Source organism: Scaptodrosophila lebanonensis, unplaced genomic scaffold, assembly GCF_003285725.1.
Source record: "Scaptodrosophila lebanonensis strain 11010-0011.00,11010-0021.00 unplaced genomic scaffold, SlebRS2 tig00000001-arrow-pilon, whole genome shotgun sequence".
Lineage (NCBI taxonomy): Eukaryota > Metazoa > Arthropoda > Insecta > Diptera > Drosophilidae > Scaptodrosophila > Scaptodrosophila lebanonensis.
Genome location: NW_022060529.1, coordinates 20128993 through 20153555, shown reverse-complemented (window position 1 = coordinate 20153555; position 24563 = coordinate 20128993). Strand labels below are relative to the sequence as shown.

The window sequence follows — 24563 nt, the reverse complement described above, 5'->3', positions numbered from 1 at the left end:
CACATACATATGTATGTATGTATGTATGTGTGTGAGATGTGCATACAATGTTAATATGAGAAGCTTTTAAAAAGAAGAAAAGTAAATATTAGAAACATTTATTTGCTGAGAGTCAACTTATTTCCCATTTGGTACAAAATTAAAACTAAACTATACATATTAAATGAGATACCTATGATTTCCGTAGCTTTATAGATTAAAATTTCAATTACTATTAAAAGGTTTTGCTCATAGGAGATATACCAAAAATATCATTTGATGTAGAGTTCTGCTTTTTGGCTTATTCTTCGCGTTTAGCTTCAACTCCTGCAATCATACTTTCAAAAAGTTTTTAATTCTCCCTTTACAAACTTGTTTGATTTTTTTAATATCGCCACTTTTTATAACCGCATTTCCATGTTTTTGTAGTATACTGCTAATAGAAGACTTTTAAAGAGCAGATTTCTTATAGTAGATGGTTAACAATTAAACAGTTTTAGCAACAATTACACGTTAAATGCAAATTTCTGTTTAAGCGTGTTAAAACCTTACTAACAACTGCATTTTCAAGTTGCGACTGATATTCTTCAGCAAAAAATTTGCCATCAAGTTGTGCACAAAAAATTGCTAAAATGTGTGGATGCAGGAGAGACATAAATCTAAACATGAACAATTTCAAAAATGTCTGCGCTAAGCTTTAAGTCGGACACTTCGCTCTTATGATAACTTGATGAATATGTACATTCATTTAAATTCTAGCTAGCTATACTGGATTTATTAGTTATGGCTATCATATTTGAGAAGCCTACATTTCTTGGGGATGGGCTCTTAAATCAACCTACATACGTACGTATACATATGGAAAATTTAAATTTGTATCGAAATAAAACGTCTGCCATGCAATATAATACTGTTAAGTACGTTATATACCAAAATAAAAAAAATTGTTCTTTAATTATGTAATAAGAAATAACAATTTAATTAAACTCCATGGTTTTTCATGCCTAGCTTAGCAATAACCCATCTCTAACTCTAACCTACATACATATGTATGTATGTATGTAAGTATGTATGTATGTATGCATGCATCTATGTATGTATGTATGCATATAAGTAAATATTTTAGTAAAAAACATTGCAATGTGTATCATGAAAATGAGTGCTAATTACTTAAAAGAATGAACATACATATGTATGTATGTATGTGCTTACATCCGTACATTTATATAAACATATGCACATACATATACATACTTACATATGTATGTATATACTTGCATTCAAAAATTTCAAAATACTCAGCACTTAGTTACTGTTTACTTTTTGACAAATCTCAGTGGCGTTCCTTAGTCTAGAGAAGGCGTATACATTTTTCATACTCATCAACTGATACCATGACCACAAACTTATACATACATATCTATACTATGCGTATATGTATATACATACATTTTAAAAAGTAGAGTGACATGAAGGTGCTAATTTCAGTAAAATATCTCATTAAGTTTTCCAAAATACAAATTGAGACCATCCATTTGATTTCAATTACAGTCTTCATTAATACAACAGCAATTCCTCCAATATGCGACTCCAAATTATATACAGTAGAAAATCATTTTGTATTACTCATGCGCCTTTAATATGATAGTTTTATTTTATTCGTACAATTGAAAAGTTCACTAAATGTTAAGGAGAAAAGGAATAATTAAGAAAGTTAACTTTTTAGAATAAATATAAGAAAGGAGCACGCGGTGCTTTCGGTTCAAGTTGCCCTGAAAAAGCACTCAAGTAAATAAAATGAATGCATTAAATAATTATTTTAATGTTGTAAACAATAATTTTTCTTCTTTCTGCGGCTCACATGCTTAATTATTTTTGTGGTCAATGTAATTGTGCGGTTCTATGTGTGGGTGTTGTTTTTCTAAGTGTGTGTTACTGTGGCATGTGCAGCAAATGTTGTTTTTTATTTGTTTTACAACTCTTAGATAATATGCATGGACTCCCGAATATTTGCATGTGTGTATGTACATACATATGCATGTATGTATGTATGAGCACATATTCCTAATAAAGTACAAGTATATGAATGTAAATACATGTGTATGTTGTACAGATGTTTTAAGTTGATTCTTGAGTAAAGTTATAAATGATATGAATTCTGAAAATTAAAGTACACAAAATTGTATTTTCACTCACACATGCGCATTCACAATTATAAATCCGTACACATAAAGAATAGCATGTGGTGTCTATTAATATGTGTGTATGAATGTTTACTGTAAAAATTTGTGGCGGCAACACATACACACATTCATATACATATGTATGTATGTGCATACGTTCGTGTGAATACACATGCATGTACGCATATTTATATACGTATGAACATATTAAAAAGAGAATACATTCATATATATTTGTAATCACAGCTGATTGCCTTTAACGTAAATGTATTTATTATTTTCTTTCTATTTGTACGCATCTATTATATGCAACATAATATTTGCATTGGTAAAGCTTTACTCAATAATTGTTATCCGTAAAAATCCATTTACATATTGACATACATATGTACATATGTATGTATGTATGTTCTTATCACGTGATTATCTTTTTCATTGATTAAGACTTAAAATGTTTTAGGTGTATGTAATTTCTTAAGTAAGCTTCTTTAAATTTATTTTCGAAAGAAGTTTTCCCAATGCCAATTTTAGTCTATCTATTTTAGTTGTAAACTTTTCGTGTATAAACCTTGCACAATAATTTTTGGCTTACAACCGGTAGTATTATATAACGATTTTTTTCTAATATTCGTTACGAAATTGTATCAATCAATATTCGTTTTTATGGGAGTGTTTGATCCTCTTTTGCGTGGCTACCTCATTTGAAAAAAATCGCATAAAAAACTACAAATGTATGTATGTATATGTTTCCAACAATTTTATCCACAAAAACAATTAAATATGTGATAGAAAGAAGAAAAATTCTAGATTCTATAAATTTCGCTCTCTTGTAATACTAGTTATATAAAAATCTTTGCTTTACGTTTTGAAAATCGGATGGATTTATTTATAGATATTAGATCTTTATTTTTTAGGTTTTAAGATCCGTTAACTTAGCAAATAGGCTTACAATTCAATTCATAGTTACTGGCTTTTGTGCAGCCCTCTTTCCAGGCTTACTGTTAAACAAGTACAAGTACTAAGTTCGAAGATGATGTCAACAAAAAATTTATGTAATACTTATATTTACTAAAATTATGCAATCAGATAAAAAAAACCCACTGAGAATTTATTTTATAATTTTATTAGAAAGCATACTTTACTTATTTTGCATTAGGTCATCCATTGATACATTTAAAAAATAATTTATATATGATTAATGAAAAAACTTGAACAAATCCAACTCAGTTTCAGTTTAAGGCTAAGCATTGGGTCATAATAATGAACGTGTGGTCGACTTTATATAGCAAAATTTTTTTTTAAAAGGGGAACGGCCCCCTTCCCCTCTCCCCTCCCCCTTCGTACGCCCTTGCCATCAGGTATAACTACAACATTCTCAATATACTAAATTGGTATTATGTAATTTATACAATATTTCTGCATGCTAAAAACAATATACCATTTCAGTGACGGGAATATACAAAAGATTTACAAAGGCTCCCCTTAATTTTGATCCCATTTTCCATACTTGATAGTCGAATATTACATGGCAAGGTGTAGCTCTAACTATTATCTTAGATTCTAACAAAAAAGACAAGTTTTTATATTCATTCAAATATAATACATATACCACATATACATTAAGCAAAAGGAAGAAAAATGTTTAAATAAAATTTGTCGTTATGATCCAATACATAATTTTAAGTACTATCATTATTTAACTGAACATTATTTATTAAAACTTGTTTAATAGGATACAGTTAAAAGGAATATGTTTCACTATTTCAGAGATTTACAAAGGCTCCCCTTAATTTTGATCCCATTTTCCATACTTGATAGTCGAATATTACATGGCAAGGTGTAGCTCTAACTATTATCTTAGATTCTAACAAAAAAGACAAGTTTTTATATTCATTCAAATATAATACATATACCACATATACATTAAGCAAAAGGAAGAAAAATGTTTAAATAAAATTTGTCGTTATGATCCAATACATAATTTTAAGTACTATCATTAATTAACTGAACATTATTTATTAAAACTTGTTTAATAGGATACAGTTAAAAGGAATATGTTTCACTATTTCAGAGTGCTTTAACAAGATAAGGACAGAAAATGCCAGACAGATTTCAAGTCACTAAAGCGGATGAAGACACAGTATTGGATTACCTTCAAGATGAATCTGCAAGCGGAAAGCTTTTAGGAGACATTCACGATGAAGCAAAAGGTGATTTTAAAGACTTGACTCGTATCTTATTCTTTATGTATTTCTTCAAAATGTCAACTCGATTGTAAAATGCCTTCACAAAAAAACTAAAACTATGATCTATATTGGGGTGATCCATGACCTGCAATAATCCAAAATTAGCGCAACTGTTCCCTCTCCCAATTGTGCAGGACCAGAGATGTTCTGGTGACACATTTTCCAGGCTGCGCATTAAAAGCTTGATGGTAAAAGCTTTGGGAGCAGCGCAGACAAGGGCTTTTAGTTTGGTTTAAGTGCGATGCTGCGTGTCCGTGTATGTACACGACGGTGCCTGCAGAAAACGGCTACGTATATACTTATATACATATGTATATATAGACAACGAGATATACGTAAACATATACACGCAGCTGGTCCTTAGCCGCTCAGTGATTACCGACCCAAATTGTGTGTGTAGACGAAAACGAGAGCTTTCGTTTTCATCTCAATTGAGGTCCTGGGCAACATAATTTTTATTCAGCAGCATACAAACAGTTTTCTGAAGTTTTTCTATCAATTGGATAGCAGAGTTTTTGCACGTTTTAGATATTTCTAAAAATTATTTATGTGGTCAAAAAAAATAAAATAAAATAATATAATATAATGCACCAGCTTAAATAATACGCACGGAAAATGTATTATTATTAATTCACCCAATAAATAAATAGTAAATTATTAAAAAAATACACTTTGATAATTGAACAAGTGGGTTATCCTAGATTGATAAAATGAATTGTTTAATGCAACAACAAGCTCTTCATGAACTGTTGAAAATTGTTAACCCCTCCCTAATAATGTCGTAACTTTATCATAAGCTACAAAATGGTTAATTACAATTTATTAGTACATTGTGTACTTTTATAATTATTCTGTTTGCATTCAAAGCATCCGAACCAATTGTTTAAAAAATGCAATAATGAAGAAAAATGATAGATTGCCGTTATAAAATCCTTGACCCAATTCAATCATTTACTTGTAGTATATAAGTGTTGGAAAAAAGTGCTGAGAGAATAAGAAGATGAAATAAATGCGGTGCAAGTCTAAGTGTTTTTCTCTTTGTTTTTTGCCAAGTACCTATTACCCATAAATATTTCTAATAAGTGCGTACCTTTTGTGTTCAGGTGCGATTGTGGTGGGCTCAGATACATTCATATATACATACATATTCAAGTATCTGCACCCAGATTTGTGTATATATGTACATATGTACCTGAAACGCCCAATCATGCGTCAGCCTTTAAAGCTGTAATGCCTTCAAAGGCATATTTCTTATGAGCTCCTGTGTCAAAATTTTGCCATATTATATGGCTAATTCTTAAAAGTCCCCACCAAAAACTCTTGATTTTAAAAAAAAAAAGTGGCGAGCTCATTCCTTATTTTACGAATCACAACTGGCCACGCCTTTTTATTATATAATGCTCACGACGAATGTTTTGACAAACTCGCGACTTTTATTCTTATGATTCATAGTGGTAGGTTATTTTAAGTGATAAAAGTGCAATCTAGCCGAAATTATAGAGTCAAAATACCGTTAACATGCAAAATAATAGTGTTAAAGATGATGTGGCTGAACCAGTCATAGAAACATCCAGACAGAATGGAGCTGACCACGACACAAAAAATGAAGGTATGCGATACAATTTTCCTTTATTATTGGTGGAAAAAACAAAAAAGATCCGTTTTTTAAGTTTTCCTATTGGAATATAACATAAAAAACGGGTTAAAGAGAATCTAATTGCAATAATTTGCTGGGCCTACATACATATATGTAGCGTCTAAGCCCATAAATTAGATGGAGACCTTAAGTAATGTATTAAATTAAAAACAATATCTCAGTTCATATAACGATAAGTAATAAAACGGTTTTGTTTGTTAAACTACTTTATAAATGGTATACCCTGCAGAAATGCAGAAAAAAGGAATGGGAATATTCGTAGATTTGATATAATAAGACTATATACGAGAACACAGCTGGTTCATCCAGATTATATATATAATTATGTGGAGTTTTATCCAGACTTCTCTATTTCCTTCCTCCTCTTTAGACTCAGGTGATATCCATAGGGCTGAAGATAACCAGAAGTCTAATATCGACCCAAATCTGTACCTATATGATGACGATTTGGAGACTCGGCCTCATATATCAACGTTCATTTCATCAATTGCCAATTATGAAAACACGATACCAGCGGCCACAGACCCTGATTCAAAGCCACCAGCACCATCGGCCCGTATGGGTATGTACAAGTTTTTCATTTTATAAGGAAATCTATTATGAAATATTTATAACACCCTTAATTTAAAGGTACCCTAATTGGAGTGTTCTTGCCATGCATTCAGAATATTTTTGGAGTAATTCTATTTATTCGATTAACATGGGTCGTTGGCACAGCTGGGGCGATTTGTGGATTCCTTATTGTGTTGACCTGCTGCTGTGTGGTCAGTACACGGACAAAGATATTCCATATACACCTTTTTTAAATAATATCTTTAATTTAGACAATGCTTACTGCGATATCGATGTCAGCCATTGCAACGAACGGGGTTGTACCCGCAGGCGGAAGTTACTTTATGATATCACGGTAGGCTAAAAATAATATTTGAATTTATAAGAAATTAGTTGTACAAATTTGTGGTATATGGCATTATGGTTTTTAAATATAGATCCCTTGGTCCTGAATTTGGTGGAGCAGTCGGCATGTTGTTCTACACAGGGACTACGTTGGCAGCTGCAATGTACATTGTTGGAGCCGTTGAAATTGTGTTGGTGAGTACAAATATTTAATTTTTATTGGAAGGCAATTCATTGAAAAATTGATCCTACTAGACCTATATGGCACCGTGGGCATCGATCTTTGGAGATTTCACTAAGGATGCAGACGCAATGTATAACAATTTTAGAGTCTATGGCACAATATTGCTTGCATTTATGGGTGTGTATTCGATAACCTAGTCTTATTGCACTAGAAATACATATTGTTTTTTATTTTTATTATGAAGGCTTAATCGTTTTCCTCGGCGTGAAGTTTGTCAACAAATTTGCGACAGTGGCTCTCGCCTGTGTAATTCTCTCCATTATAGCGGTTTATGTGGGAATATTTGACAATATTCATGGCAACGAGAAATTATAGTAAGAATTTGGAATACCCTATTCCTACAAACTATTATATTTTGCGCTTTTCCAGCATGTGCGTGCTCGGCAAGCGACTTTTAAAAGACATCCCGCTGGAAAATTGTACTAAAGATGATCCATTTTTGAGGGATATTTACTGTCCCGATAATCAATGCGACGAATACTACCTAAGTAAAATAAAACAATTTGAAATAAGTGCAACAGGATTGGTATTTATGATCATCACTTTCTTATCAAACAGGAAATAATATTTCACAAGTAAAGGGTATCAAAGGTCTTGCCAGTGGTGTTTTCTATGACAATATTATGCCATCATTTTTGCAAAAAGGTCAATTTATATCTTACGGTGACAGTTCAGTTGATATTGAGAACGTTGATAGCCAATCGTATAATCAGATTATGGCCGATATAACGACATCATTTACCTTGCTTATTGGCATATTCTTCCCCTCGGTGACAGGTATGTAAAAATGAGGACTTAAGTTCTGAATTGGAATCAAATTTTGGTATGGTGTAAATTAGGAATTATGGCTGGATCAAACCGATCAGGCGACTTAGCTGACGCACAGAAGAGTATACCGATCGGAACAATATGTGCAATACTAACGACAAGTACAGTGTATTTGTCGAGTGTTATATTTTTCGCTGCCACTGTGGATAATCTTCTGTTGAGAGACAAGTAAGTCTTCGTAGAAAATACGACCAAACAATTTTTATAAAACAATGGAATTATGATTTACGGTATCCAAAATTGTATATGCGAAAAAAAAGTTATTTACTAAATATTTTTATATTATTTAATATTACATAATTTTGTACTTTTTTGTAATATTATTTAATATTTTATTAATTTCTAAATATCATAATATATTCCTTACATTATTAAATATTTAAAAATGTTTATACTTTAATACTAATTTAAGTATTACAAAATAGACATTTTTATTTTGGAAGACGATATAAAACCAATTTAGTGTTTTTTAATTTTAAAAAGCGTACAGAACTGTAAAAGTTTGTGCTTAAAGCAAAAAACATATTTTTAGCGCCAGTTGCATTATAATCCAAAATCTCTTTCAAGGTTTGGACAATCAATTGGTGGAAAATTGGTCGTGGCAAATATAGCATGGCCCAACCAATGGGTTATACTGATAGGTTCGTTTCTCTCAACACTGGGCGCTGGACTGCAAAGCTTAACTGGAGCACCTCGTTTGCTACAAGCTATCGCTAGAGATGAAATAATACCATTCCTGGCGCCATTTGCCAAGTCATCTAACCGGGGAGAACCCACCAGAGCTCTTCTCTTGACTATTGTAATTTGTCAATGTGGAATTCTTCTAGGTATGTTTCAAAAGGGAAATAAGATTAAAATATAAATAAAATAAATATGTATAAAAAAAAAATAATTCAAATTTTCAGGCAACGTCGATTTGCTTGCTCCATTGCTCTCTATGTTTTTCCTTATGTGTTACGGTTTTGTAAATTTGGCCTGCGCCGTACAAACATTGCTGCGCACTCCGAATTGGAGACCCCGATTTAAGTTCTACCATTGGAGCTTATCCTTGATCGGCCTTACATTGTGCTTATCTGTTATGATAATGACATCTTGGTATTTTGCACTAATTGCAATGGGAATGGCGATTATAATCTATAAATATATAGAATATCGAGGGTAGGTTTTAACTCTTATTTATTTCATCAGCCTGCTTAATATGATTGGTATTTTTTGGTTTTTAGAGCTGAGAAGGAGTGGGGCGATGGCATTCGAGGCATGGCTCTCACTGCAGCTAGATATTCACTTTTGCGTCTTGAGGAAGGCCCACCGCATACCAAAAATTGGCGTCCGCAAATTTTGGTGCTCTCTAAACTCAATGACAACCTGCTGCCAAAGTATAGGAAAATATTTTCCTTTGCCACCCAACTCAAAGCGGGCAAGGGACTCACAATTTGTGTGTCTGTGATAAAAGGTGATCACACCAGAATCCCGAATAAAGCAGTCGATGCAAAAACGACATTACGAAAATATATGACCGATGAGAAGGTAAAAGGATTCTGTGATGTATTAGTTGCTCAGGAAATTGGTGAAGGACTGAGCTCAGTGTGAGTACTTTTGAAAAGGAATTACTCTGAAAGGACTTTCGTAAGGGAGACATTTTTACACTTATTGCAGCATTCAAACAATCGGCTTGGGCGGTATGAAACCAAACACTGTCATTGTTGGCTGGCCATATAGCTGGAGACAGGAGGGCCGGAACAGTTGGAAAACGTTCATACAGACGGTTCGAACCGTTACAGCTTGTCACATGGCCCTAATGGTTCCAAAAGGAATCAATTTTTATCCGGAGTCTAGCCATAAAGTAAGTTCAGCACTACATTAATGAGGATAGTCATTAAAGTGATTTTGATTTGATCATCTAGATTGGTGGAAATATAGATATCTGGTGGATTGTGCACGATGGTGGATTGTTAATGTTGTTGCCCTTCTTGCTAAAACAACATCGCACCTGGCGCAACTGTAAGCTACGAATCTTCACAGTTGCCCAGATTGAAGACAACTCAATTCAAATGAAGAAAGATTTGAAGACATTTTTGTATCATTTGAGAATTGAAGCCGACGTTGAAGTAGTTGAAATGGTAAGCATTCGTTGAATGTACTCACTATATAGAAAGATTATTGGTTTCTTACATTTCAATACATAATTCTTGCTTATTAGAATAACAGCGACATTTCGGCCTATACCTATGAGAGAACACTTATGATGGAACAGCGCAATCAAATGCTAAGAGCACTAGGCTTAAATAAGAAGGAGAACTCCAAAGTGGTAAGTAGCCTGCCTTATGGATTGATTGTAGTATATGATTTTTTCTGTACATGAACTAACAAATATTATTAATATTTTTGTTTGTCAAAGCAACATTCGTTGTTCACTGTTTATTAATCGTGTCCGATTTTGAAACTACCGCTTAACAGTATAATTTTGTTACTCAAACAATATATTAATTCTATCATACTTCTAACGGTTAGGATATCAGATTAGTATTTTCTGATTTAATCAAGTTTTTTGTGAGATCATCGTATGGTGGATAATGTTTTTTCTTTTTTATATTCTTAGCATACGAATGTTTTTTGCTAAGAATATAATGAATATAATTAATTATAAGATCAAAATTAAACGTTTACACTTTGTATATTTGAAAATTAAAAGGTTCAAACTATAATGGATTTTAAGGAAACTCCCAGTGATAATAAATTATCTTTGGTAAAGAATCTATACAGAACTATAAATATTTATATACATATGCATACGACTGTTTTCACTTACATACTAAATAATAAATGTGACTTAAGTTAATCATCATTTCATTCAAAAACAAGGAGTTGTGCGCCTACATACATATCTATAATAGAGTACATATGTACTTAACTCATAATATGTGAATCATTCTATGTGTGCTTCACAATTATTCCCTTTTAGTTTTTCATTTACTTACATACTATACTATGTATCTGTAAAAAATATATGTGCACCTCTTTATATTTAATTTGTTTTCAAAATGAAATTAGATTCGTTCATATAATTGTTTTTTCTAAAATACATACGTTTACATAGGGACTTGCATTATTAACCCTGGACTATAATATACTTAGTATACTTTTTGTTGAGCTGTTGTTTTTCAAAATTTGGGAAACTATGCATATAAAATTATTAAATGACCGAGAATATAGTACCCATACGAAATAGTGAAAATATATTTATAAATATTATTATAAATCTAACCAATAACAAAACAATTATTATCTACCCTCAATAAATGCTTGAAGATGCATAAATGTTCCTTTTTAATTGTTTGTTTGTAAATTTACAGTCCATTCAATGATCATTTCTTTTATAATTCAGATGTCAGTTTCAATGAGAATCAGAAATAAAACAATTTAACATATGTTGACCAATTTATTTACAGACAAATATTTTGTATAGTACATAAATAACTGTGACCTATTGTGTATACGTGTATATACAAATTTTCAAATAACAATTTATAGTAAAAAATTATTATTGAATGAGCTGTAATAAAATAGGTTGTTCCCTGAACAATTAGGAGTTTGTTTGCATTTTTTGTTCATTATTAAAAACTTTCATATGCTAGTTAGTTTCACGCCTAAATAAATGTTTTTATATATCCAAATGAATGTGACTTTCATGTTAGCTAATTATTGCAAAGTGTTACGCACCTATATATATTATGTATCTCATATATGCTTCACAAATACTTTTAGGTTCAAACAATTGTTGACCACCATTATGACGCAACCAGAACAGCATCAAAGGTTCGATTTGCAGACCCAACCATTGAAGAAGTTCAAAATCAAGTAAGTCTTATTATACATACATATGTCAATTGAAGATGTGATATTGAGTTTTCTGATTCGGATTATTTTAGGATGCTCCGAATGGGGAGAAACGTAATTCAATAGATTCAGATGGACCTGAGAGCACAGACGCCACTGAAACTGTTTCTAATAAGGATGAATCCACAGAAAAATCTGATGGCAACTTTAAATCCAGTGCGAAGCCGTAAGTTCCTAATGCAGGGTATTTAACAAGTATATGTATGTATATTCAACATATTTCGTATTATAGGGATGAGTTTAATGTACGTCGCATGCACACAGCAATAAAACTAAACGAAGTTATAGTAGAGAAATCACAAGATGCCCAGTTGGTCATAATGAATTTACCCGGACCACCAAGAGATGTGCGAGCAGAGCGTGAACGCAATTGTAGGTCCCTTCATAAGCCTATTGTGTATTTATTAATTTAAATAATTTCTGTCTTTTAATTTAATTAGATATGGAATTCTTGGAGGTTTTAACAGAAGGCCTTGAAAAAGTATTAATGGTTCGTGGAGGAGGTCGAGAAGTTATAACAATTTACTCTTAAGAGCATTAATCGCTCTGTTTTTATAAGAGTTCGCAACACTAGACAAGTTTAAGAATCAATCAAATTTTTAAAAGGAAGTTATTATTGATTTGTTATATTCAATCATATGTCCATATATTTTATTTTTACGTAAATAAAATATCAAAAATTGTAACAATATTTAAATGTGTATTTCTCTTCCACATTGAAATGTATTTATGTACGGTAAGCATGTGAGTAGAGGAAAGAAAAATGCGTAATAACTTTCTCTAGTCCAGTTATTAGCAATTCAATGTTTAAACTCTAGTCTTTTAATTGCTCCGTAAAAATGCAACGAACTTTTCAACACTGTTGCCGAAGTTGCCGTCGTGACCGTTTCCCATAACTGGAAATAAATATTAGAGTCGTATGGGTTATTACCCGTTGCGTAGCATTTATTTTATTTAGGTGAAATTGTTTACTCACATTTTCTATATTTCTTTATTATTTTTGTTTTTATTTAAAATATCAACATTTTCCAATCTAATTTTAATGAATACCGAAGTAAAAAACATAGATTTGAGTCAGGTGAGTTCCAATCAGTTAAATAAATGTTGGTACACGCAGGCAGTTCTAACATTGTTCAGACACAGGTGTGATTTCATTAGAATATTATTAACATATATTTTGTCCACTGTTAGGTTGATGTAGATCGGCCACATTTTGTCGCTGTTACCACATTGTACGACTCGCAGGCGATTCGAAGTGTGGACTTTCATCCTGATGGAAAGCTTTATGCCGTGGGCTCCAATTCGAAAACATTTCGAATTTGTCAATATCCCCAACTATCCAAGCTGAGGTGGTGGTGATGATCTAATTTTATATGTGCTGTTGTAATTGTAGTTCATCGAATTTTTTAGACAAGGTCATCAAGCGTATCCTCCATCAGTGTTATGCAAACGAACAAAGCACCACAGAGGATCAATATATTGCACAAGTTGGTCTGGGGATGGGGAGCTCATTGCGACAGGATCAAATGACAAAACAATTAAATATATGAAGTTCAACAACGACACCAACCAACTAGTTGGCCATGAAGTTGAACTTACCATGCACGACGGAACTGTGCGCGACATGTGCTTCCTTGACGAGATGTCCACTAAGTCGAGACTTCTAGTGAGTGGCGGAGCTGGCAATTGTAAAATATATATCACGGACTGTGCTACAGGCACGCCTTTTCAGGCTTACAGTGGCCACACAGGACATATTCTATCACTGTTCAGTTGGAATAGTGCAATGTTTGTATCAGGATCGCAGGTATGTTCTACAGGTACCTCGAACTGACCAATCTTATAATGTATTTGCATATAGGATCAAACTATTCGATTCTGGGACCTTCGAGTTAATGTATCTGTCAACACATTGGAGCATGATCGGAAGGATGGTGCAGCCGTAACAGCTGTAACGGTAGATCCGACCGGAAGACTTCTAGTTTCTGGGCATTCAGATAGCTCGTGTGTTCTATACGACATACGTGGAGATAGACCCATACAGCGCTTTCATCCACACGGAGCCGAAATAAGGTATATCTGTTATATCGTAGCAATTATTACAATTTAAGAAATTATATTACTTTTTGTACTATCCATTAGTTAAGAGTTTGAAATGAACTTTATTTTGATGTCTTTTTCTAAATCCCGTCTTTTTCAGATCTGTGCGCTTCTCACCTTCTGCTTACTATATGCTCACTTGTAGCTATGACAACACTATCAAACTAACTGATCTTCAGGGAGATCTTGCACACGAGCTATCTTCTGTGGTGGTAGCCGAGCATAAAGACAAAGCCATCACGGTTAGATGGCACCCCACAGAATTTTCATTTGTTTCAACATCAGCGGACAAAACGGCTTCATTATGGGCTCTTCCTCCGTCTTAAATCCAACAACTTCTGCATTGTTGGTTTTAAGTTCGTATTCATCATAAAAAGAATTTTAAAACGTTTTTGTAGGTTTGAAATGCTAAACTTTTTCAATAAAACTGACTGATCTACAATAGATACAAATATAAATAGTAATGAACATGGTAAAAATTGCTTTTTTGGAAATTAGTAAAGCGGAAATTAGGAAATTATATACACGTATATTTGTGAGGCTGCAATATTATAAATAGTAATTTATTTGCCCATTTTTGTCAAGGCACTTTGCTTAGTCAATTGTTCTTTTCAACGGTTATCATAAATAATAGAAGTAGTTATTTAAATAATAATTTTTGAAAACTTGTTTGGTACATATTTATTTAATCCGTTCTTACTAACCCACAGTTTAAGATATTCATCCGTTAAGAATTTACTTTCTAAGGCAAATAAATAATTTATTTCGTATATATTATGTTTTATGTTGGATTTATAGTTGTAGTTGCAAGTAACAGGGCTGGCTCAGCGATAAACATACGATCGACGATCGATGAAGGTAGAATAGTCTGTCATTCACACTCATTGCCACATTTGGTTGGGTGGACATTACCACTTGTCGACGACGACGTCAGGAACTATGTATATGTGCGTACACATAGATATGAATAATTCGATTATTTCCAAAACTTTTAAATAAGGCAATCAAAGCGTTTGCAATCCAAACTATAATGGTAGCGTATGGCTGGACATCAGGGATTACCAGGCATTGGATCAGGAAAAGCAACTTACAATCTTACAGGAACCATCAAAATGCTGCAGAGCTTTCTCTACATTAATAGGAGCGGACTGTTTAAGAGTGGTATGGAAATGGTTATAAATGAAGGAAAACAATTCGAATTTCTTGTATATTTCGGTTTTTTTGTTTTTGGTATCTTACATGCTGAATTTCAATTATGTAATTCATTCGTTTTTGTTTGTGAGGGTCAATATTTAATAGTAGACCATAATGTACAGCGACGGTTGTCTCGCAATCGCATTGAATTGGGCGCACGCTCTTAACATAATATAATAACTGCACATACTTTTCTAAAGCAGGGATGGATTCAATTTAACTTTATGGTAAATTATTCAGGTGTCATCCAATTAATGAAATCGGGGATTTACTGTGTAAAATAAAATACAATTATTAATTTAAAATAATTTATTATATATGCTTCGATCGCCGTATTTGTAACTCATCAGCACAGCATCACAGCGGCTAAAAATCAAACGATTAAACAAAAAAGCCAATCCTTTATCGCGCATCTCGGCTACCACTGCTCATTCAATGGGTTTTGGGGTAATAGCGGTCATTCCGGTTTAGTTTGCATAATTTGTTTGTATTAATGTTATTTGTAGTAAGTTTATTAAATTCACAGCGTTTCTGATTTCATAACAATATTCAAATGTAATGTACGTATATTTTAATTTAAATATATATTCTCTAGAAATGCTAGAATTCTTACTTTTAGAAGAAAATATACCATAATACAGCATTCTTAAAAACTGGTACTCTATTTTCCAAATCCCCCTAAAACAACTATTTTTTAAAAATTAAAACGAACAAAATAAGAAACGGAGAAATGATACGGTTCTAGAACCAGCTGTAATTACATGCTCCAACCAAATTTAAATGCACTAATTGTATCTTTTTAAGTATAACGTTTCAGTTCTATTTTACACAACTTGTGCTGATATTTTTGTTGACTCCTTATGTGAGATATCGCACTGAAAATTAATGTACTTTTACTTTTATATCTACGGAATGCATTTCCTTTCGGTTTTAAAAGGGGATTTATGATTTTATTGCATTCATTAAAGGGACGCACGCAACTAAAAAAACCAATACATATTTTTTACGTTATACAGACACACTCGTTATTTGAAACAAAATACCTATGTCAATAAATTTGCTGTCGAAAAAGGCAATCAGCTTTTAAATTACTGATAAAAATGTTAATTTGACTCATAAATATTTAATAACATGTGACTTTCTTGATTATGATCCCATACATAATTATTTCCAATTTAAAAATTTTACTAACTCGAACTGAAATCTCAGAATTAAATTATTTTTGTACCTAACCCTAGCTAGAGCATCATATTTACAGTAAGCAAATTTAATAAACTTAGTCGAAAAGAATTATTTAAAAATAATCTAAACGTATTAAATTATATATAAGGTCATTAAGTTTGATCGTTAAGCGCGGTTGTTCAAAGCTATGGGAAAATTATTCGATCTGTATCAGTGTATCATCGAATGTAAACTTTTCTGATACTCTGAGTGCACATTAGTGATATTCGGGAACAAAAGCTTGTAGAGTAGTGGTTTAAGTGGTTTTGTTAGAATTATTATTATTTTTCTGTTTATATTTAGTAACACTTTATACTAGTAATTAGAATAAATGAAGTTTGGCTTAATGATTACGATTATATTCTTAAAGCATCATAGCGTACAGTAGGCCAAAGAAGACAGCCCACATTAACACAATCCCATGCATCTTATATATAGGACTCTCACCATCTGCGATTTTTCTAGCAACAAACTTCAATGTTTCATCTAATAAAACTACAGGAATTGAGAATTTCATCACAGTTATCCATTCCTCTGGAGACAACGGTGTCACTTGGAAGACAGTCTACAGAAATTATGTTTATTATAGTTATGTGATATTTTAATTTTCGATGGTTTTTGTATATACTTACAGAGAGGACATCGACGTAAAGAATAACAAAGTGAAGAGTGAATGAAAGTGCCATGGAACCAATCAGCCAAAAGTTGCACCATGGAGGCATTGTTATCAATGACTGATTTTCAGACAAGCTTCATAAAGAAAATTTTCACACGTATATACTATAGTTAAGTTGAAAGCACAAGCATTTATATTATTTTACCTGTTCATGGCATTCAACATCTCAATAGTGACAAGTACAGACAGAGCCATTGTCATTGCATGCGGATCGCTGAAGATTTTACAATCGACGCCCTTGAATTCATCACCACCGCCCAAGCAAGACAAATGATGAGTGAGTTGCCAGTATGTTAGATTTGGACCCTCAGCAGAGAACAAGAACCACCAAGCTGCTGCGCCAACAGTTGCTGCACCGACATAGAAACCGATTGCCATATAACTAAACCAAAAAGAAAATGTAAATATATGGCGCTCTCTAAGAGATTGACAAACGTTTACTAACCGGAAGAATAGCCATCCGGAAATAAGACCTTCATCGGCTTTCCTTGGTGGTTTTTCCATAATATCCAAGTCTGGTGGATTGAAGCCAAGAGCTGTAGCTGGCAAACCATCAGTAACCTGTAGAAGAATAGAAGTAGCATAAATACAAAATCTGAATAGAATGTTGAGTAAAGAGCGGCACTTACTAAGTTAACCCACAAGAGCTGGACAGGAATCAAAGCTTCGGGCAGGCCAAGGGCAGCAGTCAAAAAGATTGAAACGACTTCACCAATATTGGAGGAAATGAGGTAACGAATGAATTGCTTCATGTTGTTGTAAATAGCGCGACCTTCTTCAACAGCAGACACAATGGATGAAAAGTTGTCATCAGCCAAGACCATTTCAGCAGCAGATTTGGCTACGGCAGTACCAGAACCCATAGCAATACCAATTTCGGCTTTCTTTAAGGCTGGAGCATCATTGACACCATCACCTGTCATAGCAGAAATTTCATTCATGCCTTGCAAATATTCAACGATCTTCGATTTATGCTGTGGCTCCACACGTGAGAATAAACGAGCTCTGGCACAGGCAGACTTCTGTTCTGCTGGTGATAAATCATCGAATTCGCGTCCAGAATATGATTTGCCAGTTGTATCTTCATCTTCTGTGAACACGCCAATGCGACGGCAGATAGCCTCAGCTGTGGCCTTGTTGTCGCCAGTAATTACAATAACGCGTATTCCAGCTGCACGGCAGCGAACAATTGAGTCAAAAACTTCTTTGCGAGGTGGATCTAACATGCCAACAACGCCAACCCATGTTAGATTAACTTCATACTGGTGGAATTTATTAGAGTCGCCCAGGTCCATATCTTCGGGACGAACAGGGCTATCAGCAACAGCAAGAGCCAAGCAACGAAGTGTGTCACGACCGGTACCATATTGGCCAGTGAGGGTCAAAATCTTGCTCTTAAGCGCAGAAGTTAGTGGCACCTTTGAAGTACCTACACGGGCATGCGTGCAACGATCCAAAACACCTTCGGGGGCGCCTTTGACAAACAACTTTGGTCCCGTGCCCAAGCGAGATGCTTTAAGTGGTGTGCAGTAGGACGACATGGATTTACGATCGCGGGAGAACTCAAGGGTGAATTCCTTCTTCCACTTAGTTTCGATTTCTCCGCGAATAGCAATAGCAGCAGAACGGCGATCCAAACCAGATTTATTCACATTGAACGGGTTCAGTTTCTCAGCCAAAACAATTAGAGCAGTCTCGGTAGCTTCGCCAACCTTTTCGAAAGCTTGCTTAAATTCGTTGTAATCAATAGCCGAGTCGTTGCACATAATGCAAATTGTAGCCAATTCCTGCAACGTGTCGTAATCGCTGGCCTTCACTCTCTGACCATTGAGGAACAACTCGCCAATTGGTTCATAAGTTGAGCCAGTCAACTCGAATTCCAAAAAGCTGCTGTCATTACCTTCCACCTTATCGAAGATGAACATGCGCGAAACGGACATCTGATTAGTAGTTAGTGTGCCAGTTTTATCAGAGCAAATAACTGAAGTGCAACCAAGGGTCTCTACAGATGGCAGGGAACGCACAATAGCATTTTTCTTAGCCATGCGGCGAGTACCCAAAGCCAAACAAGTTGTAATGACAGCGGGGAGACCCTCGGGAATAGCAGCGACGGCAAGTGCCACAGCAATTTTAAAGTAGTAAATGGCGCCCTTAATCCAAGAGCCACCGTGGGCGGGGTCGTTGAAGTGTCCAATGTTAATAGCCCAGACAGCAACGCAAATAATGGAAATCACCTTGGATAGTTGCTCACCGAATTCATCCAATTTCTGTTGCAATGGCGTTTTGATCTCTTCAGTCTCAGACATTTCAGTACGAATTTTACCAATAGCAGTGTTAAGTCCAGTGCCAATTACAACACCGCGAGCTTTGCCAGCGGCCACATTTGTACCAGAGAACAAAATATTCTTCTTGTCTTGATTGACAGCTCTAGGATCTGGAATAGCGTCCGTGTGCTTAATAACGGACACTGACTCGCCGGTGAGAATAGACTGATCAATTCTAAGAGTAGTCGAATAGATATGGGTAATGCGAATATCAGCTGGAATCTTGTCGCCAACTGACACCTCAACCAAATCGCCAGGCACAATCTCTTTCGCTCTGACTTTTTGGATGCCAGATTTGTCTTGGCGCACTACTTTACCCATCTCGGGCTCGTATTCTTTAAGGGCCTCAATGGCTGACTCAGCATTACGCTCTTGCCAAACACCAACCACTGCATTTGCTATCAGAATGAGTAAAATGACTAAGGGTTCTACAAATGCTGTGAAAGTATCTTCATGTTCTTCAAATAGCGCTAAAACCTAAAAAAAAAGAAAAGCGTAATTTTAACTTAAAACATTCAAATGGTATTAAGAGAATGGAAGTAGAATGTTCGATTTGGACAGACATTAATGTGCTGAAGTCGACCACGTCGGCAAAATCATTTTCTGGGTATTACTAACTATGACCCAATTGAACAAAAAGATACAGACTAAGTTCGTTGATAAACTTACAAATGAAATGATGGCGGCCAATAGCAAAATCTTAACAAGAAGATCATCAAACTGCTCTAAAACTAGTTGCCAAATACTCTTTCCTGCACAAAGAAACGAAATTGATTATTATATATATATATATACACGTGTACGATTAAGAAGCATGACTAGATGATAAATGCGCACCTTCTTCGGTTGGCAGTTCTGAAAAAAAGAAAGAACAAAGGATTGGTTAGTGACGACTATGATTACAAGAATTTATTTTAATAAGCTAAATGCTCGACAATTACCATTTGGTCCATATTTCTTCTGGTTCTCCTTGATCTGATTGACACTTAGACCGCGCTCGCCGTCCGTGCCGAAGAAGTTCAGAGTTTGTTCGACGGTTTTCGAGTGACCGTCTTCCATTTTCAACTGTTATCTCCTGCGTTCAGGTAGCCTGAATGAAGACAAAAAAACGTTCGTACATTTGTATATTACTTGATTTCAATAGAATAGTACACATGAGTGTTGACTAGAATATCTAATGTGATTTATGGATTTACATATTTATTTTGCTTTATGGTTGAAGTGTAGTTTGCATTGTCTTATTATATATGTATGAATATTTAGAAAAATGTATTTTTATGTACTCAGTATGTATCTACAAGTGTATGTATAAAATTAAGCAATGTATGTGCATATACATATGTATGCATGCAGTTAATCGGTCATGTGTGCCTATTTGCCTCCATATGTATGTATTTCGATCTGTTCGTCAGTTACTGTAGAACGATTTCTTTACCACTAGAGCCCTTTTAATCTTCGCAACGTTGACTGACTTATGAGATTCACACACGTGTCACTTTTGTTCAAAAGCGGCAATATTTGCGAATGACGCCAAACCGTAATTCGATTCGTTATTATAGCTTCCTTGCCAACCATTCAAAACGTACGAACGCACTGCGTATTAAGTACTTAATTTTCACTGAAATTAAAACATATTATACGCCATGGCGCTTTTTTTTTTGTTCCAAATCTATGTGTGCTCTGATATTGCACGAAGTCTCTGGCCGTTCATTACTATAATCCATCGGCGTTATTAGGAGCAACTATGACATGCAACTATCGGCTGCAGTGTTGCTGATAAGCTAATATAATGTATATCGATTGAAAATTTCCCTTATCGTGAATAGCTGGTTTAAAAAACCGAAGGTATCAAGCCGTTATTTCCAAACGATTAAATGTTCAACTCTGCTCTGCTCATTTTTTCGTTAACAACGTGGATAAAATAGTCTCAAATCACATAACGGTTTGAAAATGTGATAGCAAATTTAGTGTTTTATGAACTTGGAAATGGCCCGGAGAATTTTGTGATATGTTGGCTGGTTGAACAAACTTAAAATTACTACAAATCTTTAGTAAAAAATTACGTGGATACAAAAACTAATTAATTAATTATTTATTTATACGATGGAAATGTGTGTTATAATCAAATTTTTTATATAGATATGTATATTCCTGCTTTATTTTGTATTTAAAAACGCTTTTCATAGCATTAAAAACTACTGGAATGAGTATTCAAATTAAGGTCCAATGTACATATTATTTAAAAATTAGTCTCCTATCAATAATTTCCAATTTATAGTATTCATTCAAGGTAAAAGCATATAAGCGACCTCAACATATGCATGTCCAACATCTGTAAGAATGTATACAAAATGTAAATACATCTTTGTACATACACATATGTACGTATATATGTTAAAATCCGTATGCATTATGGAGGCAAAAAGAGCGTGCCTGGCCGAAATCGGCTAAAAATAGTTCTGTAGCTTCTAGCCATACAAACATACATACATGCATATGTATAGGAATTCTACGTATATAAGTATATATGGATATTGATAGACGTCGGAATATCTCTGTATTTATGTGTGTGTATTAAACATTTAGCATACATATGTATGTAGAACACCAAAACGACAGTTGGCGGAAGAATTCAGATGGCATATTGTATAATTTTGGTCAGTGAGCAATTTTAAAGGTGACATGCCTATGTATATCAAGGTACTTTAATATGAAGATACGAGCGTGTGTTGGCATACGTCTCCATACAAATATAAATTCCTATATATATACATTCATATGTGTATAATTCTTATGTGTGTTTGATGGGTACCTGGGAATGTGCGATAAGGTATAATAAAAAGAAAAACGTAAGAAAAAATTATGCTAAATTACACAGATATATACATATATTTAAAATTATTCATAACATATATTTTCAAAATTATATTTTTTAAAATCTTCAAAAATAAAAAATATTTATACATTATATATGTATATTTATGTATGTTCATCTTTGTACTTTCATAAATGCAAAAATATTCGTAACGATAATCCAATTATGTACAATTAGTATCATTATATAAGGATAGGTTGGGAAATTTTAGAGAGGGGTTTTCACCAATGTACTTTTAAGTACATATAGCATTATTTTAAAACGCATTAATATCTGAACATTTACCCCAACCCAGTTGCAGTTTAGCTAGAAATCAAGGTACATACATATGTATATATAATAATATTGCATAACCATTCTAATTTCAAAAAACACACACACCAAAAATATAAATTTGATTTTATATATGTACATGAATGTATGTATAAAAGTGTATTGGTGACATTCAAAACATTTGAATATGACGAGGAGGGGTCGAGGTTGTTTTATATGTATATGTATTTCTGCGACTTATAATAGAATTGTATGATGTTTTTTATGGTGCACATCTGTATATTTATGGCATCCGTGGAGTTTTCAATTAGGCATCAGTCAATTCGGGGGTTTTAAACTTTATTTTCAATCACTTTCTCAAAAACACAAACTTTTAAATACAAATATATACATATGTACGTAGCTATTTATTGCATATTTGTACTTGTTTTGACACGATATATTTTTTATTTGGTATATTTCTAGAGCGGTTGGTTTTTTTTTACATGGGAGTCCACTACAGATTTTTGAAATTATTTTATTGAAATTGTTGGAACAAAACTTACAATTTTTATTTTAAATAAAAATTTCGTTATTATATAATATTTTGTTTTAGCCAGAACACTAAGAGCTAACACAAAGATCGCGCTATTATAACGATCAACGGCAACTGAACGCAAGGAGAATTCTGCATGATGAGAGTGTCTATTTGAATTACAAAATTCGTATATTTTGGCAAAATTCCCAGAACTACATACACTCTCTGTTTTGGCCCGGGAAAATACTTTTAGCACGCACAAGCTTTTGAGCACTTACCACGTTGGTTCTTACGCTCGTGTTCTGACAGAGCAACGATATATTGCGCACCGCTATTCATTTTAGATACATATAATGTATTTGTATATATGTATGTGTGTTTGTACCCAACATATAGACGGTGTATTGTATATGTAAATGTACGGGCAAAATCTGTCCATTTTTAAATGCACGTGTGTATGTTTAATATTCGGAAAATACTATCATTCTATTCTGTACCGTTTTTTTTTCGTTTTTTGTTTAATGGTTTCCCACTAGGCGATAACGTTTGGCAACACAATATATAAAAATTAGGATTGGTAATTACGTTGCAAATTTCAGGTAAATTCATATATTTTGTATATTCAAGCCAATACGCGAATCTGGGCCGACACTTTTAAAATGACATAAAATAATAGCTTAAACCACTTTCAAGTCAAATAATAATAGGAATTTAACTATATTTTTCAGAGTATGCAACCTTCGGCTTATCAAAAATAACTTTTCTTGTGTTTCGCTTTATGTTATATATATGTATATATGCATATGTTTTAAAAAAGCTTGCAGGTCGGTAGAGACCGCGAAAGATGCAGCTGCGTAGGGTAAAAATAGTTCTGTAAAGTCGTTAGATAGAGTTTGGAAAAAAAATTATTTGATGTCTGTTGTTTTTCCCCAAGGACGTGGGCATAAAAAAACATGCAGGCAAACTATATACATATATAAGGTACAGAAATTCTAGGACGAATAAGCTTGTATGTATGAATATTTTTTTCGGTAGAGTATAGTGGTCAAGGTTATTGTCCATTTGGTAATTGTAAATGCGGCATTATTTTTATGAATTTTCTATAATAAAATACTGAAGACGACATATGTTTTGCTAGTTCCATATTATCCACAATATCTGTATTAAAATTTAAAGAATCGGCTACATGGAACAATTACAATTAGATGAATAAAGTTTTCCATTACTCCTTAACGCTACTACTTTGTGGCTTTTAATAGGGAAACACAGATTATTAATATTATGAACATATATATGTATGTACATACACATAAATAATTTATTTATGTGCATATAGTATATATAAAATTGTAAATTTTGACTTATTTACGGTTATTGAAAATTCGTACTTACAAAGACTAAATAGATAATAGAGAAGAAATTAAATAAAAATTGTTGTATAAATACTAAAAC

At 33.5% G+C, this 24563-nt stretch overlaps 3 protein-coding genes across 9 annotated transcripts; 2 read left to right on the top strand and 1 right to left on the bottom strand.

Moving 5' to 3' along the window:
* Nucleotides 1-1652: 1652 nt before the first annotated feature.
* Nucleotides 1653-12622, top strand: LOC115625052 (solute carrier family 12 member 6). 4 transcript variants are annotated; one of them, XM_030519910.1, is made up of 22 exons: nt 1653-1767; nt 4234-4372; nt 6436-6627; nt 6696-6829; nt 6890-6972; nt 7055-7157; nt 7218-7323; nt 7391-7520; nt 7576-7694; nt 7765-7983; nt 8046-8202; nt 8602-8861; nt 8940-9192; nt 9258-9620; nt 9691-9877; nt 9939-10154; nt 10235-10342; nt 10727-10780; nt 11800-11892; nt 11964-12097; nt 12164-12303; nt 12372-12622. In XM_030519910.1, exons 2-22 carry the CDS (start codon nt 4261-4263, stop codon nt 12461-12463), a joined length of 3255 nt encoding a protein of 1084 aa, XP_030375770.1. In that variant the 5' UTR covers nt 1653-1767; nt 4234-4260; the 3' UTR covers nt 12464-12622. The 4 variants fall into 4 exon arrangements, with proteins under 4 accessions (XP_030375770.1, XP_030375790.1, XP_030375780.1 ...); XM_030519930.1 differs by lacking the exon at nt 10727-10780 and having other exon boundaries at nt 12372-12514; XM_030519920.1 differs by lacking the exons at nt 1653-1767; nt 4234-4372 and adding an exon at nt 5861-6017 and having other exon boundaries at nt 12372-12514.
* A 294-nt stretch (nt 12623-12916) lies between these two features.
* LOC115625073 (WD repeat-containing protein 47) lies at nt 12917-14393 on the top strand. Its single transcript, XM_030519965.1, has 5 exons — nt 12917-13009; nt 13123-13280; nt 13342-13738; nt 13793-14004; nt 14132-14393. Exons 1-5 carry the CDS (start codon nt 12974-12976, stop codon nt 14355-14357), a joined length of 1029 nt encoding a protein of 342 aa, XP_030375825.1. The 5' UTR covers nt 12917-12973; the 3' UTR covers nt 14358-14393.
* Nucleotides 14394-14683: 290 nt separating this feature from the next.
* Nucleotides 14684-23245, bottom strand: LOC115625029 (calcium-transporting ATPase sarcoplasmic/endoplasmic reticulum type). Of its 4 annotated transcripts, none has more exons than XM_030519890.1 (10): nt 23140-23245; nt 20388-20536; nt 20284-20301; nt 20116-20198; nt 17752-19923; nt 17568-17683; nt 17268-17504; nt 17079-17196; nt 16894-17011; nt 14684-14968 (listed from the first exon to the last, which is right to left on the bottom strand). In XM_030519890.1, exons 2-10 carry the CDS (start codon nt 20503-20505, stop codon nt 14940-14942), a joined length of 3009 nt encoding a protein of 1002 aa, XP_030375750.1. In that variant the 5' UTR covers nt 20506-20536; nt 23140-23245; the 3' UTR covers nt 14684-14939. The 4 variants fall into 4 exon arrangements, with proteins under 4 accessions (XP_030375750.1, XP_030375759.1, XP_030375737.1 ...); XM_030519899.1 differs by lacking the exon at nt 14684-14968 and adding an exon at nt 15212-15496; XM_030519877.1 differs by lacking the exon at nt 14684-14968 and having other exon boundaries at nt 16702-17011.
* Nucleotides 23246-24563: the final 1318 nt, after the last annotated feature.

Coding starts and splice junctions, on each gene's coding strand:
- LOC115625073 (XM_030519965.1), top strand. CDS start 12,974: ATGAATACCGAAGTAAAAAACATAGATTTGAGTCAG. Junction 13,281..13,341: donor CCCCAACTATCCAAGCTGAG/GTGGTGGTGATG, acceptor CGAATTTTTTAG/ACAAGGTCATCAAGCGTATC. Junction 14,005..14,131: donor CCACACGGAGCCGAAATAAG/GTATATCTGTTA, acceptor CGTCTTTTTCAG/ATCTGTGCGCTTCTCACCTT.
- LOC115625029 (XM_030519877.1), bottom strand. CDS start 20,505: ATGGAAGACGGTCACTCGAAAACCGTCGAACAAACTCTGAACTTCTTC. Junction 19,924..20,115: donor TGGCCGCCATCATTTCATTT/GTAAGTTTATCA, acceptor CTTTTTTTTTAG/GTTTTAGCGCTATTTGAAGA. Junction 17,012..17,078: donor TTTACGTCGATGTCCTCTCT/GTAAGTATATAC, acceptor TAATTTCTGTAG/ACTGTCTTCCAAGTGACACC.
- LOC115625052 (XM_030519910.1), top strand. CDS start 4,261: ATGCCAGACAGATTTCAAGTCACTAAAGCGGATGAAGACACAGTATTG. Junction 7,521..7,575: donor CATGGCAACGAGAAATTATA/GTAAGAATTTGG, acceptor GCGCTTTTCCAG/CATGTGCGTGCTCGGCAAGC. Junction 10,781..11,799: donor GTGATAATAAATTATCTTTG/GTAAAGAATCTA, acceptor AAATACTTTTAG/GTTCAAACAATTGTTGACCA.